General features: G+C 36.2%; 2 protein-coding genes across 12 annotated transcripts in view; both read left to right on the forward strand.

Annotated features, from left to right (window-relative positions):
- The window catches only part of LOC107464184 (uncharacterized), a 55,382-nt gene that overhangs the window by 13,076 nt on the left and 22,761 nt on the right, over positions 1 to 19,545 (forward strand). The gene's annotated exons all lie outside the window — the stretch shown is intronic.
- LOC107464183 (BTB/POZ domain-containing protein At3g22104) lies at positions 9,953 to 11,707 on the forward strand. Of its 10 annotated transcripts, none has more exons than XR_008002620.1 (4): positions 9,953 to 10,381; positions 10,496 to 10,825; positions 10,914 to 11,115; positions 11,230 to 11,707. XR_008002620.1 is itself a non-coding variant. In XM_021131033.2 (4 exons), exons 2-4 carry the CDS (start codon positions 10,576 to 10,578, stop codon positions 11,632 to 11,634), a joined length of 537 nt encoding a protein of 178 aa, XP_020986692.1. In that variant the 5' UTR covers positions 9,953 to 10,381; positions 10,496 to 10,575; the 3' UTR covers positions 11,635 to 11,707. The 10 variants fall into 10 exon arrangements, 3 of the variants coding, with proteins under 3 accessions (XP_020986692.1, XP_020986693.1, XP_015938594.1); XR_008002619.1 differs by having other exon boundaries at positions 10,954 to 11,115; XR_008002622.1 differs by having other exon boundaries at positions 11,060 to 11,115.

The raw sequence follows: 19,545 nt of genomic DNA on the forward strand, positions 1-19,545 counted from the left end.
AATCTCAATTCTGGACATGCTTCGGGACACGTGTACATTTTGTATTGTGTATGTTTCTCATTGCATCATACGGAATATCTGTAGCTATGTACAAATTTAACTCTTTAATGTATAAATCACCAATTTTAAAAGGAATAAGTACTTTTTTCGTTTTCAATGTCTAGAATCAAAATTAATTTCATCCTTAATTTTTTTTTGTTATTAAAATCATCTTCAATCTTTACAAACACATTAAAATCGTCCTCTCCTCTATTTACAAAAAATTTTGGACATAGTTACTCCTGAAGTTGTTACCAATAGCTGAACCATTTAATGATTAAGAAAATTAAGTTTTATTTTTAATTAAAAATCTCATCCCCAAACCAGAATCATAAAGCGTGTGCTAGGGATAGGGTTCCAGTGCAGCCATGACGTTGGAGAGCTCAAAGTCATCTCGGTCTCTCAGACTAGGGGGTCTGCGCAGAAGAAGGGGCTTCTTTGTGGACATGTAGAGAGACCAGTGTTGCGAGTTTCGGAAACCAAAGAAAATTCAGGTCGCCAATTTTGGGGCTACGTCTACTATGAGGTGCGTTCATGTTTTATTGTTCTCAGCTAACCCTAACGTTTTGTTTCTGGGCACTGACTATGGTGGGATCATGTAGGTTAAAGATGAATGTCAATTTTTTCGTTGGGCAGACCCAGAAGCTGAAAGCGAAGATCCGCATGTTGCAAGGTTGAAGAGGAAAGTTGTAGTCCTGAAGGCAGACGTGAAGGCATCTGAGTGGAAGTTGAAGGTTGCTGCAGTGTTGGGCATGGTTGGGTGGGTTGGTTGTTTATTTTGCTGGCTGCAGGTTTCGTTGAATCACAAGCAGAGTTTACCATGTTTGCTGCCTCTGAAAATGGGTTGATGAAAGTAGGGTATAAAATAGGGCAATTTTAGTTAGTTTGTACTTAGACATTGAAATCTACTTTATGTAATTTAAGTCTGCTGCTGTGGCTGGATAGATTTTGTGTTAATGAAACTGGTTTTTGTAGGTTAGTGTATGTGTATGTAAGTGATGGTGTGTGTCTGCAATTTCACAAGAAATTGGTAATGAAAGTAGATATGGTTGCCCCATAATTATGACTGAAGAATTGTGTCAACATAAATGGTAAACTATGACCTGGTTTAATAATGCATAATATGTAGTATGTAATACTCGCTCAACATCAAAATGATACCAGTAACAGATACATCAAAAAACAACTATGTGACTTCATTCATTAATAAACCAAGGATAATAAGCTTAAACCATTCATTAAACCAGATGACAGTTGGACTTAGAACAAAACAACAGTAATTCTGTTCACTTTTACACAACATTAACCATAAATAGTATGTAATAAGTTGCAATCAAAATGAAATCTCACAACCATACAGTATGATCAACTTAGCTCTACATTAACAAGCTAACAACTTAAGCAGTCTCTAAAAAGCCTTAAAGTTTTTTCCAATTCCTTAGAGGCAGTTTTGCCATCAGCCTTAACTTTCTTGGAGAAACATGTAGTGCAATGTTGTGAGTGAAGGAGACTTTGTTCATAACTGGTTGGCTTGAGTTGGATGTACCCTTCTCCTTGGTAGCTGGTGGTGGTTGTGTTGAGCTTCTGATGGGCTTCATCTTGGGCCTTTGCTGGGGAGTAGCTGCTGGTGTTGTCATAGATGCATGTGTTATGGGCTTGGGGATGGGCTGGGAAAGGGATTACTTGAATCTGGTTATGGGTGTTGTGCTGGTGGCTGGTTGGGGCTGTGATGATGAGTTTTCTTGTGATTTGGACCTCTTCCTCCCTCTGGTAGCAGATTGCACAGCAGGTTGTGAAATTGATCTCTTCCTTCCCCTATTAGTTTTCTTCACATCAGATTGTTTAGGTGGTTGGGCCTGCAATACAGCAACAAAGAGACAGATAACATGCAGCAACAACATTACAATAAAACCCTAACATACATATGGAGAAATGAACTTACAAGGAGGGGTGGATTGCTGCATCTTCCTCTCTTATGACCTGATGCACCACAGTTTGAGCACCTCTGTATCTGCCCCCTCCTAAACAAGTGAGTCTGGCATCTAGCCTCTGATTCATCAGGTCTTCTTTTCCTTTTCTTTACTGGTCTGTGGCTAGGCTTTCGATAGGGTGGTGGCATGACATCATTGAAGTTAGTGTGCTCCCACAGATCTGGGCCATTAAGAGGGTTGATAACCAATTCATAGCACTTGACATAGGCCTTTCTCTTGTAGTAGTCATCCACATATGAATCCAATTTAAGACCCTTGAAGTTTATGCAGCTGATGGCATGTGTGCATGGAATTCCACTTAGCTACCATTTTCTACATGAACACTCACGAAGAGACAAATCAATAGTATATTTGCTCAACCCATTAACAACCTCATAAGTCTGTGCAGCAGACCAGTAAGGCCTCCACTCACCGGCTGCCCTACCTCTTCTCTCTATCTTCTTCCTAATTCGAGGTAAAATTGTTCCATTGAACTTTTGAATTCTTTCTCTATTAACAACCTATCTACTCATCAGGTACACCCTAATTTCTTCTAGCATAGTAATAATGGGCTTTTTCCTAGACTCTAACATTGCACCATTAAAGCTTTCACACATATTGTTTACAAGAGTATCACATTTGGAATGGAAGTTAAACCTGGACCTGCTCCAAAATTTAGGAGGAATAGAGTTGAGATTCCTGTAAGCATGCACATTGACTGCTCGGACCACTGCCATCTCTCTCTCCTAGTCCTTTCAGTGTGTAACCTTTGCACACCTCCACATCAATTGCTTCAATTGCAGTCCCGGAAACTTTTTTCTGAAGTTGCTGTAGAGATGGCGCACGCAAAACCTATGATCTACACCTGGGATTACTTCATCAAAAGCTGGCAGTAAGCCCTAGCAAAGGGAGGTAAAATTGTCCATGCATAAGTATGTTAATAGTCAGAGTTAACTGAGTATATTAATTCAATTTAACACAATTATTATTTACCTTCTGCTGATCAAACATGAAGGTTGCCCTGCCAATTGTCTCAGACCCGAAATCATCAATTAGCAGCTTCAGAAACCAAGTCCAGGTATCTTTCGTCTCTGACTCTACAATGGTATAGGCGATAGAGAGCATTTGATCATTGGGGACCCAACCTATAGCAGTCAATAGTTGCCCCCTTGAGGTATTTTGAGAAAGCAGCCATCTAGCCCAATGAACTTCCTACAGTGCACAAAGCTTTTTTTTGCAAACGTCTAGGCATACATAAAGTCTTTGAAATATGCAGTAGTTGTTCAAGGATGAGTGTTACTGCTCAATCTCAAAATCAGGGGACCTCTGTAGCTTGAGCGTCACTAATGATCCTGGATTAGCACGTAGCAACTCCGAGCACTAATCAGCAATCCTCTTGTACTGCTTCCTATACTCTCCCTGTATGACATCCAACGCAACTTGCCTTGACCTAGCTGCCATTGAGGTTGTAACTGTCAGATTCCACTTTCTTTGTGCCTTGTTCACCAATTCCTTGATCTTAACCTTCGAATTATGTTCCACCTTCTTCTTAAAAGCTTTACTCAGCCACAAAGTACGCATTATCCCAACCCTATGTGACTGGCCACATGTATGCTTAAGGTGCATGGACCGTAGCTGCCAAGTTGCTTCCTCTCTCATCTTAGCAGCATATAACCAAAAAGGACAACCAGGCTGACAAACAGCCCTCACTCTAACCAAGTCAAGCTTCGCATACCTGAGTCTCCTTCTTGTTTGTACTACATACGACATCACAGTGTCTTTAAATTCCTCTCTTGAAGCAAAAACTGTTCCCACCTCCCACTTGTAATTAGTCATGTCTTTAACATCCTTATAAATTGGATAGCTCCTTGTCTCATAGTTATCTTCCCCTTGTCCTTCCTCATCATCTGAACCAACACCAACTTCATACTCCAAATCCACTTCATCGCTATTGAAGCCTTCCTCATCACTAAAATTGCCATTCATAACCCATTTGTCTTTATCAACCCTCTCACTATCCTTGGCACTTGTATCTTCCTCAAACCCACTCTCATCATCATATTCCTCTTCACTATCTGTAAAATGAATGTCGTCTGCACTATCAATCTCAAGATCAGACAGAATAAACTCCTCATCTCGCTGTCATCATTGCTATTTGTCTCATCCCGTTCATTTTCAGCAGCCACATTTGTTTCTAAGTTATCTCCTTCATTACCTTGTTGCATATCATCATTTTCCACCTCTTGACCTTGTTCACCCTCATAAACCACCAACTGATTAATGAGATTGTCCTCTGTTTGGCCTCTAACATCAATAAACCCAGTTTTAGAAAATTCTTCTGCATCCTCAGCTACATGCACCACAAACACCTCAATATGACCCCTCAAGTTTGCTATTCTGCACATCTTAAGTGCATCTTTATCCATAGCAAATAATTTCGAAGCCTTCTCTAACCATTCATTTGCTGGATCCTTATACCACAGAGCTGAAATGTTCTTCTTTATGTACTCAAACTGCCTTAACTCTGCATATGCCTCAAATACAGACCAGCAATCACTCTCAACATCTTCAATGAGTGTCTTTTGTCCCCCTATATACCGCAATGCCCCATCTTCATATCCAAATCGACTCCCACGGTAGACAGTCAAAGTAAAGCTTCCCATTTCTTAAAGAGAACAAAAAATGTAAATCAAACCCTCGCAGTTTTAGGATACTAAAAGAATCTGTTCAAATATTATTACGTTCAACCTCGAAAAAAAAAACCGTAACAAATGCTGCATACATACCTGAATAGCGATGACAATGCCAGACCGACCTCCTTCCTCATCGTTACTAACGACATCCAAATGCAGTTCCGATACTCTTCCGGTGACGACAGACCACTGCTAGGGCATCATTGAACATGAAACATCACCTTTGAAGTGTGACAAATGAGATAGTAAATGCCTTTCGCGGAATGAAAAACGAAGCGTTACGGACCCTCAAGAGTAAATATGTCTAAAATTTTTCATAGATAGGGCGAGGACAATTTTAATGTGTTTGTAAAGATTGAGGATGATTTTAATAACAAAAAATATTAGGAACGAAATTGATTTTAACCCCAAATCTTGGAGACAAAAAAAGTACTTATCCCATTTAAAATTACCAATTTAATCCCATTCATAAGATAATTATTTACCCCTAACTAAATTAAACCTAGGAAAATCATATATAGTGACCTAAAGTATGAGAGGTGAGCAATTTAATTTAATTATAAAAATAGAATATTATATAACGATATTTGATTTAAAGTATTGAGTCACTTTCAAAATTTAAATATAAAATTTGAATTCTTTTGATTTGTGAATATTAGGGTTAAAAGAAAAGAAAGGAAAGCAAAGCAAGCAAGATGAAGAGATTTCATTCAATTTAACAAATAACAAACTGCTCTAACTAAGAATTCAGATCAAATGTTTCAATGTTTTTGTTTAAACAAAAAGTAAAACTGATTTGATGTATTTTCAAATTAGATTAGATTTAAAGTTTTGAACACACTAGTCGTTCCTCTCCCACACGTTCGGTGGTGAGCAACCCACAAATTCTTGCTCTCATCCTCATAGTCAAAACCCCAAATTAAATCAAGAAAGTGAGGGTCCCTATTCTCATGGTTTTGTACTTTTTATCTAAGAGATGTTCTTCAATTGAAACATACATAGTCTTTTATGGTAATTGTTTTTATGATTGTGTTATACGTTACCACCTGTGTATAAAATTATGTAACATCCTACTACACAGAGTCTTATGTTTGAATCATAAAGTTGAGGTGGTAAGATATTATGACATCTAAAAGTAAAAAATATATATAATAATAATGAAAAAGAGATAGTATGCTAGGAACCTTAAAAAATAGGTAAAATAAAATCGCAAAAAATCAAAAAGCACAACCCTCAAAAAATGTAGTTGCTTGCGTGAGAAGAAAACTAAAGCTCAACAACAAATATGTACAGATGACACGAGTAGAGGGTCAATAATACAAAATAACAAGTTCTTAACTTAGCCTGCAAAGGTAAGGCTGGCCGAAAAACATTTACGCACATATATATACATAATAATAACCCAAAAACCTCTAAGAGGTACATAAACAAAGTATTCTTACATACAAGAGGAGAAACTATATATATATACATATATACATCAAAGTAACAAAAGGGGATCCCAAAGTAAACCACTTCGCCGCAGAAACTTCAGACGCCTATCGAGGTGCCGCTCGACCTGCATTTGAAAATAACAACACAGTATGGGATGAGAACCGGAGGTTCTCGGCATGGTAAAGGTGTCACGCACATAATATATAAGGTCCTGGAAATGCTAGAGGCAATCCTAGAACGCTGACTCTCAAATTATAAAGCTTAAATTACTAAACAAGAATCATTAAAAGGGTGGTCTTCTAGGGAATTCTAAACCTAGCTTAAACTTTAACCTTAACTCTAACCTGTCTATCTTTCCTTCGTACCTACATCTCCGATGATTCGCATAGACAAAACAAACAGACAAGACAAGCACAGGTAGAAAAAGTAGTTCAAGTAACAATTACAACAATTAGAAGAATATAATCAATTAGGCATTCCCAATTAAGGCATAGCAAACAAAGCACACATATGCATATGATGAATGTCTATCCTACTGGCCGTGAGCTCACATGTCGGTTACTTTGCCAGAACCCAACACATCTGGTAGCTAATCCAGACATTGGTCATTAGGTTGCGCATCTACAGGAGGATCATAAACGAAGGAGAGTGCCTTTTCACCTTCTCCTGGAGATTTCACGAAGGAGAGTGCCTTTCCACATCGAAAGAGTATGCCTTTCCACCTTACAACCAGAGAAGAATGTGGAAAAAATAATACGAAAGAGAGTGTCTTTCCACCTTCCCCACATCTGCATCACGACAAGAGAGGGAACTTTCGTCTTCAACTTGCCATATCGACCATTTTGGCCACACACACTCATTCCCAAATCTCATCATTTATCATCATCATTTCCTTACATTCGTTCTTTATAGCCATAGCAGCATGTATTCATTTAGCTTTCACATCATTCTCTTATAATTCATCATGTTTACCCTTTCCGGGTCCCGACCAAACCATTTATCAAACTCTTCTCAACCTTTTTAGTATCGAATAATTTTAAAATTAACTCAATTCTAATATTAAACCAGTCACATAACACGGAGATTAATCCTTAACTTTTTGGACCCATGACTATCACTAAGACATCCTCGACACTCTATTTTCTTTTTTGTTTTTAATATAACAAATGAACTCGGAATTGGACAAACTTTATATCCAGACGTTCAGCTCGAAATAAGCTTTCTAGAAAATCAAAAATCACAATTTTCTGATTTAACTAGTCTCAGAAACAGAGAAGAAATTCTGACTGCTTTGCAGTGCTTGGAAACCAGAAAATAGCAGCATTATACGATATCTAAAATTTCATATAAAATTCAAATTGAATCCAATAGCCTTCAAAATTAATATGGTTCAACTTAACATATCTAGGTTTCTTTTTCAATTGGTTTCAGGTCAAAACCATTTTTAATGAAGGAGTTATGTAACTTGGAATTTGAGTTACTTTTTGCAGAATTCTGTTTTAAAAGCCAATGAACATGTCCTCTTCTAAGTCCCATAACTCACTCATTAAAATATGGACAGCCCTAAAATTTAAATCACATCTGATAAACATAACTAATTTTTACCTCCAATTGGTTGCACCTGAATATCCATCCATAATCAGAAGTTATAAACTCTCAAAGTTGCTGATCTAAGAAAACAGAATCTGGCTTTTATTGCATAACGCATCGTATTTCAAAAACTCATATCTTTAAAACCACAGTCCACCCATTCTGAAATTTTACGACATTAAAATAATAGGACTAAAGCTTTATTTAAAATTGGTTCCATTTCAAAATTCATTTTGAAACGTTCGCAGCAGAGCCAACAAGTTACTGCTGTTCTAAAAATTCTGCAGTAAAATCAGATTCCATGACTACAATTTGAAAATTCACCATAAATCATATATTTAATGAAAAGATCCCAAATTCTCCAGTTCAGTTCCAAATATTACGAAGTTTAACTAGGACTTAGTTTCAAATAATTTCGATCATCACAGAATTAGTTACAATATATGCAATACCACAACAACACAACTCTACATCACCCATCATACCTCAATTCTAAATAATTCTCATGCATAATTCCATAACTATATCATGAAGACCTTCATCAATTCATCATCTATACACATTCATTAATCTCATTTTATCAACCATCATTAAATCATCATTTAACATTCAAATTTTCATTCTCAATATTGAATAACAAATCCATACTCAACTTGGTTCATAGTTATCAACAAGACACTAAGCAATTTTCACCCTCATACATTCATTCTTATCCTATGGTCATCTAGCATAAGTTTTCGCAGAACATTATATATTAAATATGCGAAACCTAAACCATACCTTACCCGATTTTCGCGTATTTATCCAAGGTACCCCACACGACAAAGTTGTAAGCCTCAACCGCCAAAAATTCAGCAACTAGAACTCTCACCAAGCTTCCAATTAAGCTTCCAACATCTCCAATTATCTCATATCACATATTTACATGCACCTAACATAGTTATCACAATATATTCCCAAAATTCAATACCCAAAATACCAAATTAATGAATCAATTAGAGTTCTAGGATTTTCACCTTACCAACAGAAAATTGGAACAAGATCCAGCAAGTCCACTAAGTTAATTTGATCCTAAACATTGAAATTGAACAATTTTCAACATAATTGCTCATGGATTTTCGAAACTGAAACAGAGGGAATTGGGGAAGAAAACTTGGTTTTCTCACCTTACAATGTATCTAGCTTTGTAGAGCTCAACGCTGCGGTCGCGTAACCACAAACGGATCGTCAATCGGAATTTTGAATCAAAAGTTATGGCAATTTGATTAGCAAGTGAGGGTTTGGTGTTTTGGAATTGTTCTTCCTTCTCCCATTGCTACTTTCTGCATTTTTCAGCATGCAAAATGAAGAGAGAGGGATCTGACTCACTTTATTAAGTATTTAAGTGAGTGAGTTAGGCTTACGGGTTCGATTCGGGTTTGGTTCGATTGGTTTGATCTGTTTGATCTAATTTTGAGCCAAATTTTTTAAAATTTGTGTCAAAATTCTCTATTTTAATGAATTCTATCTTATTTTAATATTAGATTTATATTTTTAATTTTTCATATTAAAATTTAATTTATTGATTAGTTATTCGTTATTTTCACGGAGTTTATAAATTATATGACTAATTTCTTTAAAGTGACAAGGTATAAAATGGAAAAATTAAAATTTAAGTTACTTTAAATTTAAAAATCATATTATTATTATGATAACTGATTATGATAATGATGATTATTTGTAGAAGAGGGATTAGATCATTAGTAGCTATATATAAAGCGAAGAGTGCTCAACAGAGGAGTTAGAGAAAGACTGAACGAAGCCGCAAAGTGTCTTCGGTAAATGCTCTTTCCTCATATTTGTAATCTTAACTATTTGAAGGGTCTGTCTAAAATCAGTTCAAGTTTTTTAAACTTATTTAATGTATCATAAAATTTAAAGCATTGATTAGATTGATAAATGATTTAATAGTCTAAATTCAATTTATTTATAATTTATTAAAAATTACAATAAAAGATACAAATTTTTTATATTTTAAAATAAAGTATGTTACGTGTATATTAAAATTAGCCACCAATAAAAAATACATATTAAAATACACATACACATTAAAAATAAATTAAACCACACATATATTTATACACAAATATATTAATGACTGATTTTAGTGTACAAATAACATTTCTCATTTAAAATTGTCCCCATATAAAACTTGAGAACTAAACCTAGCTGCTTGTTACCTTCTTCCTCTTCGCGATGGCCCTCCACTTCTTCTCCTACCCTCTTCCTCACCAGATACCTTCATGTTTCAATTGAATTTCTCGATTTCATCCAAATTCCTTTGAATTCGTTTCAGACGCGGTGCCTCACCACAACAACAACCACCTCTCATCCTTCAAATCCTTCTTCATCCCCTCCTCCTTCGCCCAAAACTGTCGATAATATCTGAAAAAACATAATCCTAACTTACTCTCACAGAGACCCACCTCACCATAATCACCACCCGTTCGAGGAAGAGACTGATCTAATGGGTACTTTGGCTTGCAAAATATTCTCCAAGACTATTGTGTTTGTGCATTCCAGGATAATGAGCCGGACATCATTGATGGTGTGGGTGCTAAAACGGGACATGTGATTAGAACCAACATCGGTGGCCAAAATGGTCAATCTAGGCAGGTAAAATAATTCTGGGTCAATTGGTATTGGAAAAACCTTGATAATGTGAATGAGAAACATTCTATCACGAACAATTTCTCCTTTGGTTACTGGTCATTGATCATTCTGTAACAGAATATTAGCTATATTGCAAAAAAATAAGGCATGTGTTTTTGAGATCTCGGGAAGAAGGGAATTTAAGAAGAAAGGTGTCTATGCCTTTAGAGATGAGGCAAGCAAACTTCTTCCATATATTATATATATAACTAATCTGTTTCATTCAATTGAATTTAATATAACTCAATTTATTGGTGTGTGTTGTTCATGTTAGGATTATAATTTTTATGTAGATTTTGTTATGTCACCATTTATTGTTCAAGAGTCAAGAAGGGAACCATGTATACCCAAGACTTGAGGCTTTGGATGCTACAAGAGGGCTTTGACCACTTGAGCTACAAATTTCTGGTATCACTCTTTTCTACTTAGCTTCCATTCTTTTGTGTGTGTCTTGTGTTCTTTTTTAATTTGATGTTCTGATAAATATAACTCATAGATTTTATGGAGTTACAAAAGTAGCGTATTTGAAATTGAAGGATCTTTGGAACCTGCCCAGTGGCACTAAAGTGGTGTTGCCACTTAATGATTGAAAAGAGGCATTAGTAGAAATATAACTCATGATCAATTACAAATATAACTCAGATGCTGCAAGGAAATCTCATGACCAATTATATATTGCCACGGATATTTCTTTAAAGGTAATTTAGTTTTTGCTTGAATTGTGTTCATTAAGATGTTGTTCCTGGTTTTTAGTGTTTATGATGAATTCACTTTGATACTTAATTAAAGGCTTTTGCTGATACAATCCATAGATTCATGCAGGAATAAGTGATCATGAAAAGATGAGAATATGTTCCACATTAAAGCATGAAAAGTTGTCAGCTGAAGCTGTGAGACATTTTAGTAGAAATCTGGCATTTCCTTCAGAAACAAAACCAAGATTGAATATAAATAGACAAAACCGAATGAAAAGCCTACTACAGAAAAATGATCACTTGAAAAGCTTCTTTGACTCCATGTTTCTCAAAACCTTCAAGAACATTATCATTGATGTGAAAGAAGATGCTAAAAAGGAAACAATGTTATATGATGGTGACGAAGGAATACATAGTAGTGGGACCCAATTGGCAAGTCTAAAGAAGATAGAAAATCATACTTTGAGTTTAAGCAATGCTGCTGTTTATTACTTGCTAAAACTGTGCATAAGATTAGCTTAATTTTTTATTTGACACTCAAGTATATACTTTCAATTCATGTATAATATATTTGATATACGATATTATTTATTAAGAGTTGTTTGCTTGCTTGCTTGTGTTTAAATGAGAATAGATCATTCCAAATTAAAGGTGACAGCATCAAGTGATTGTTTGGAACTTTTCTTGTATACAATAAATGACAAGCAAAAAAACTTTTTACTTGGATGCAAAGCAATGCATTCAACATAAGTCTTGTGAAGTAGCCTTGTTATTGCACAATGCATACAGCGGAGAGTAATGAAATAATGAAGTATTAAAAAGAAATGCTGATGGACATTTTGTCACAAAATTTGTTTATTATTGTCTCAAATTTTATTTATTTTCTTCACCATTTGTTAATAGAATGAGAATCACACTTAATCACATTAATCTTGACATATTCATTTTTTTTTGAGCTTCTGTTTCAGTCTCCAGAATGCCTGAGATATTAGACATATGAATTAGGATCAATAGTACAACTGAAAATTAGGTGTATGATGCCTTGAACTTATGAATGTGATCCCTTCAAGCTTCAGCAAACTAAAAAATAATATAATTTATATATGATCTATGACATTCTCTCTGAATGTAAAACAGAAAAAAACACATGAGAAGAAATTAAGATACAAGTATGTTTCTATCTGGTCTAGGGCTATATGAAACAGTTTCTTTACCAAGTAAAAGTGCCAACAAAACAGCCTCACAGAAACTACTATAATGGATAATCAAATGTCCACCATCTAAAACTTCATGGTAATTTATTCATGGCATATTCTTTGAAACAAATCTCTGAATTTGAGAGGGCACAACCTTGTCTTCATATCCCCGCAAAATGTGAACTTTACTTGTGTTGTGAGAGAATGGAGAATGGATTGTTCAACTTCAATGGATCAAACTCCCGGTTGCAATAGTCTTGGAGAATATTTTGCAAGCCAAAGTGTCCATTGGATCAGTCTCTTCCTGTAGTCCATATCCAGCTCTTTCATATTGCACAAAATATATACCCAATAGTCTTGGAGAATATTTTGCAAGCCAAAGTGTCCATTGGATCAGTCTCTTCCTGTAGTCCATATCCAGCTCTTTCATATTGCACAAAATATATACCCAATGCATCTATTAGTTCTGCACATTCAGTGTCACATCAATGTTATATATATTATCATCAACATATATTTTGAATCTATTCCACTCACTGTTGATAGCTCACGGGTGTTCAATAATCAATTAGATCTAAATTCAACTAATAATTTTCACATCACTGTAACAGAGTCAATAAAAGATTGATTTTTTGTACCAATTTTTACAATTGAATACAGGAATGACGAACTCAAGAAGCTGCAACAAGTAATTTAAAGTTATAGAGATGAGATTGAAAAAACTCAACTTTAACTCAGTTTCTGCTCCTTCCAACTCAACAATTATAGCCCCCAACAGTGAGATTCCTGGAAATAGTGAACCTCACTTACCACATAAGAATCTCCATTTTTCAAACATCAAATAAAAATATATAAAAAATAAAACTTTATTAAAAAAAATTGAAAAAGGAGATAAGTACTTTTTTGCGTTCCTTGGACTTAGTAGCTACGGAGGAGGATGAGCCTTCAACGGCAGACACCTGCAAAAACTGATGAGGAACATGATGATTATAAACAAGAACAACAACAATGACATCATCATCAGTGACGGCAGCATTTTTTTAGAGGAGAGCCTCAAGGGTCATTTCCTCGAATGGGTGGTGATTATGGTGAGGTGGGTCTCGTGAGAGTGGGTTAGGATTATGTCTTTCCAGACATCATCGACAGTTTTGGGCGGAGGATGAGGGGATGAAGAAGGATTTGAGGGATGAGAGGTGGTTGTTGTTGTCGTGAGGTACCGCGTCTGAAACAAATTCAAAAGAATTTGGATGAAATCGAAAAATTAAATTGAAACACGAAAATACGTCGATCTCCTCAACCCGACACACCCCAGTGCCTTGCGGGTCCTCTCTCCAGAAACGACCAAGGCCGGGGTCCCTACAGAGCTCGCCAGTTGAGAAGAATGGAGGCACGGTGGTGGAAGCATCGTCATGTCTTCCTGCAACCGTGAAGGAGGATGTTACCGTGGCGGTTCCACTGGAGAAGGAAGGCACGTTGCCGGCTGTTATTGCGTCGGTAGGTGGGAATAAGGAGATATTCCATGGAGATCCGGAAAACCTGAAGGTCACGGGAGTCACTTATGCTGGGCAAGCCTCAGTTTAAGGTTGGTGAAGCACTTTGATTTCCTTGTTTTATAATTTTATATTTTATATTATGGATAGTTTAAATATAATAGTTTGGAATATTAGGGGTGCTTCTAATAAGTTAGCCCGGGTGAATTGTAAAGAGCTGGTTAGGAAATTTAAACCTGTAATTTTTATTGTGGTTGAAACTCATTGTCCTTTTCAACACTTGAAACTGTTCTGGGAAAGACTTGGTTATCACCCTATTGGTATAGTGGAGGCGTCAGGACATAAGGGGGGTATCTGGTTCCTTTCTGCAATGCAGGGTGTTCATTGCAAATGGTTTGATGCTTTCGATCAGTGTGTTACAGTTGAGGTTCAGGTAAATAATGTGATTTGGAGGTGCAGTGGTATCTATGGTAGTCCTCAATTTAATACCAGAGTTCTGCTATGGGATTATCTTGTTACTCAGTCTTCGTCTTTCTGTGGGCCATGAATTGTTCTTGGTGATTTTAATGAAGTACTATTCCCTCATGAATCTAAGGGTTGCCTCTTCTCGAGTCGTCATGCAGATCGGCTTGCTGCATCTCTAGGGGATAGTAATCTGTTTGACTTGAAGACTATTGGAAGATGATTTTCTTGGTACAAAAGGGTTAAAAATGGTGTTGAGGTGGCAAAAAAACTTGACCGGGTATGTATCAATAGTGGCTGGCTATCTCTCTTTTTAGAGGCTTACGCAGAAATTTTAAATAGGCTTCAGTCTGATCATTGTCCTATTTTAGTGCGCTGTGCAGATCGTCCCCAACCGAAAAAGAATAGACCTTTTCGGTTTATTGCGGCTTGGACAACTCATCCGGAGTACAGAGATATTGTAAACCAGTCATGGCAGGCTGGCTACAGAGAGATGCATAACAAGCTTTCAGAAGTGCAGAAGAACTCTTTGGAGTTTAATTCTAAAGTGTTCGGCAACATTTTCGTTAGGAAATGTAAATTGGAGAGACAGATTAATTTCCTTTAGAAGCGACTTGAAGTAATGGAAGATTTGTCTATGCGGCAAAAAGAAAAACAACTGATTGAGGAATTTAATAACACGCTTGTGCAGGAGGAACTTCTATGGTTTCAAAAATCCAGAGAGCAGTGGGTAAAATTTGGGAATAGAAATACCAAATTCTTTCATGTCCAGACTCTTGTGCGGAGAAAGCATAATAAGATTCATGGTCTCTTTCTTCAAGATGGGGTATGTGAAACGGACCCGGATGTCCTTAGAAGGGAAGCTGAATCCTTTTATAAACACCTATTCTGCCAGTCGGAGGATGTAGACTTAGGTTGTCTTGGTGATGTGCCGCTACCTTCCCTGAATGATGAAGCCTGTTGTAGCCTCACAGTGCCAGTTACTCTGGAAGAAGTTAAGTCGGCCGTTTTCAGTATACATTCTTTTAAAGCGCCGGGGCCTGATGGGTTTCAAGCTTTATTCTTTAAAGAATACTGGGAGATTGTTGGTTTTGATGTTTGGACTATGGTTCGTCATGCATTCTCTGGTTTGGATATGGATCCAAGGATGATGGAAACTCTTGTGGTTCTTATTCCGAAGGTAGAAAACCCGGTTTCCATGAAGGATTTCCGACCAATTAGTCTCTGTAATGTGGTTTACAAAGTTATAACGAAGGTCCTGGTCAATAGACTTCGTCCCCATCTCAAAGAGATTATTGGGCACCTTCAAGGAGGGTTTATCTCAGGAAGAGGAACCCCAGACAATATCATTGTAGCACAAGAGGTTCTCCATTTCATGAAGAAGACAAAGTCAAAGAAAGGCACCATGGCCTTTAAGATTGATCTGGAGAAAGCATACGATAGAGTGGATTGGGGATTTCTGAAACAAACCTTGGTGAGTTTTGGCTTTCCTCCTCCGACAGTCAATCTGATTATGCATTGTGTCACTGCTTCCTCACTGTCTATCCTCTGGAATGGGGATAGATTAAATAGCTTCACTCCGAGCAGGGGTCTTAGGCAATGAGATCCTATATCACCGTATTTGTTTGTGTTGTGTATAGAGAGATTGTCTTGTTCTATTAATCAGCAAGTTGATAAGGGCTTGTGGAAGCCGGTTGTGGTTTCTAGAGGGGGTCCAAGAATTTCTCATTTGATGTTTGCCGATGATTTGCTTCTTTTCTGTAAAACTGAAAAAAACAAGTTCAAACTGTAATGGTAGCTTTGGAAAATTTCTGCAGAGCCTATGGGATGAAGGTTAATGTGGAGAAATCTAAAGCGCTATGCTCTAGGAATGTTTCAGCGACAATAAAAGAGATTTTCACTGGAGTCTCCTCCATCAGATTTGTCCAGAACTTGGGCAAGTATTTAGGGGTGAACCTTAATCACTCTCGAGTGACACGCGCAACTTTCAATGATGTTCTGGACAAGATTCGGAGAAGGCTAGCCAACTGGAAATGGAGACTGCTTAATAAGGTAGGTAGACTCTGTTTGCTCAACTCGGTAGTGACTGCGATTCCTACTTATCGTATGCAAGTATCTCTCTTCCCTAAAGGTGTAACTAATAAGATAGAATCCATGATGCGAAACTTTCTATGGAAGGGTCAAGCTGATGGTAGAGGCCTGAATCTAGTTAATTGGAAAGTGTTGGTCACTCCTAAGAAGTTTGGAGGTCTGGGAATTAGAGATCTTTTTTGTGCCAATATTGCTCTTCTTGGAAAACTAGTTTGGCAACTTTTTCACTATCCCGATAAACTATGGGTTCAACTGTTGACAGAGAAATACCATTCTTCTAAGGATGATTGTCTTAGTCGGTCAAGAGAAAGGGGATCTTATATTTGGAAGAGTATACGTCGAGCTTGGGATATACTGAAGGAAAGTTTTATTTTGTGCATTGGGGATTTGGAACAGAACTTTTGGTTTTCTAAATGGAGAAGAGAGGGGCAACTGTGTCAGGAGATGGATTATGTTCACATTTCTGATTCGGATCTCAGGATCTTGGACCTTTGGTCATCTGGACAGTGGAACCTTGAGAATATCTATTCTCCTCTGAATCAGTCTCTGCAGAGCAACATTAACTCTTACAACCCAAATGTTCAAGCTGGTTCAGAGGTCGGTTGGTGTTGGACTGGGGCGGCTTCAAAGGTTTATGATGCTCATAGTGGTTATTTGTGGCTCAGTAAGAAGATGTTTAGTTGGGAGGATAGGGGTAATTGGCTTTGGCTTTGGCGTCAACATGTTCCGGAAAAGCACAAATTTTTGGCCTGGCTTTGTCTTCGGGAGGCTCTTCTTACTGCTGCATTTCGTTTTAGGAGGGGCATTTCGCGCACGAATAGCTGTCCACGATGTTTCTCAGGTCAGGAATCGGTATTACATTGTATTCGAGATTGTCCAAAAGCCCAACTTGTTTGGAAAGCTTTAGGGATCTCCGATCAACCAGTGGATTTGATGAGTTGGTTCTTACATAATAGCAAACAGCGCCCCTTTAGATTCTTTTCTGGTCTCTGCTAGATTTGGCTTTCGAGGAATAACGAGATCTTTCATCCTCACGAGCATTGGACCACAGACAAGGTGATTGGTATGGCTTTGTCCTTGAAAAAGGAGCTCCGAAATATTTTTGAGTTGCAACGACTGTCTATCCCCTCAACCATTAGCGGCTCTTGGATTCCCCCCTCAGTGGGTACCTTTAAGATTAATTGTGATGCTAGCTATCCTGGCAATGGTACTCGAGTTGGTTTTGCTTGTGTTAGCAGAGATTGGAAGGGAAGGTGGCAACGAGGCTGTCTGGGAACAATTGAGAGTCGTAGCATTTTGCAAGGAGAGTTATTTGCTATTTGGAGAGGCTTTCTTTTAGCATGGGACTCGGGACAAAGAGACATTATATGTGAGACAGATTGTGTGGAGGCTTTTACTATTGTCAATAATTTACAAGATTGCTCTGGGTTTATTGATCATTTGGTGTTAAAAATCCGAAATATCATGTCTTAGAAATGGCGTGTTGATCTTCGGTTGATCTTGAGAGATGCAAATACAGTAGCGGACATCATGGCAAAGACGGTAATGAGGATCCTTTCTCCTCAAGTGGAGCTTCTTGCCTTGGAAGAAATTTGAGAGTAGTATTCGGCGGGACTGTCTTTCTTAAGCAGTTTTTTGTTTTCTTCTCGTTCTTAGTTTTTGTTTATTTTCTTTTAAGTCACCCCAAAAAAAATTTAATACAGTGTTTTGAATTTTATGGTGTATTAGATAAACTCAAAAAATTTGAATTGATTTTAGAGAGACCTCATTTTAAATATAGCTTTATTTCATTCTGTTTGTAGATCTTTTTTTTATCCTTTTAAATCTTTAAAGTTTATTTTTTGAAAATTTCGGATGAAAATTTTACATAAGATTCGGGTAAACACTTAAATTACCGTCTACATGCCACAATATTTTGAGTATCAAGTTCTTTTTGTCATATTTTAAATCTTTTACGAATTTATTTATCGTTAGTATCTTTTAAAATTTGTTTTATTAGTGATACAAACTTTCAAGTAATATTTTGATAATTTATTTTTATTAAGGATGGACTAATTTGATTCTTAGTAGTTTTTTATATATCAATAAAAAAATTGATTTCATATTTATAAACTACATCTTTTATAAATAAAAAATGTAATTTTTTGTGTTTGTTTAAATGTCATTAAGTTAATAAAAAAATATTTTTTTATTTTTTAACATGTTTAGTAAATTTTTATTAATAAAAATAAAAATATTAAAAAAATAAAAAATATTTTTTTTAAAAAATTACAATTTACACTAAATTCACCCTAAGCCTTAAATGAGTTATATTTAAATATAAAATTACTTTTTTCTTATAAAATTTATAAAAAAATAACTCAAAATATATATATATTTTCAGAAGATCACCAAATAAAATCGCCTTCTTTACCGGTCTCTTCCTTCACCGTCTAAAACGAGAGTATAAAATACTAAAACCTAAACCTTAAATGTAGAAGAGAGGTCTCTTCTTTCACCGTCTAAAATGAGAATATAAAACCGAAACCTTAAGTGTAGAAGAGAGATCTCTTCTTTCACCGTTTAAAATGAGAGTATAAAACTGAAACCTTAAGCCCAGAAATTCTAATTCCGCTTGCTCATTTATTTCACATCATCTATCACAAAGCAAAAGAATACCGCACTTCTACACTCTTCAAATCACCACAAATACACTCTATTGAAAAAGGTAAGTTTATTTGTTAATATTTGTCTCTTTTTTCTGTTATTGGAACAACGAGCTTTTCGTTAGTCTAGTAACTAGTGAGATTACTGTCTAAGAGATAGGAGGAAAAATTGAAATTCATTTTGTAGTGACAAAGGAGATAGAGTCTACACTTTATTTTTTTATATTGGTTTAATAACGATATTTGTCTGGAGTTTGGGATATTAATTTTAAATGCAGTAAAGTTTAATTTGGAGTACAGAAATTAAAAAGTTTAAATTCTGGGAGTACAGACATTTCTAAAGCACTAAAATTGGATCTTTTAATTTTTAAAATCGAAAAGGATTTAAGATACTTCGATTTCTATATTTAAAAAAAAAACACTAAAAATTATAATATTAGAGTACATGTAAATCAATCATCTTACTTCCATAGAGGAAAAAAATTAGTTCCTTGTGTTTTCTTTCTTGTGTCTTAACTCCATCTCAAAAATAATTTCACTTCATAGGTT

This window comes from Arachis duranensis, chromosome 9, assembly GCF_000817695.3.
Source record: "Arachis duranensis cultivar V14167 chromosome 9, aradu.V14167.gnm2.J7QH, whole genome shotgun sequence".
Taxonomy (NCBI): domain Eukaryota; kingdom Viridiplantae; phylum Streptophyta; class Magnoliopsida; order Fabales; family Fabaceae; genus Arachis; species Arachis duranensis.

What these genes read in the sequence shown, in the direction of transcription:
- LOC107464183 (XM_021131033.2), top strand. An exon ending in ACTTGAGCTACAAATTTCTG is followed by an intron (nt 10,826 to 11,229) that starts GTATCACTCTTT and finishes TACAATCCATAG; the next exon opens with ATTCATGCAGGAATAAGTGA.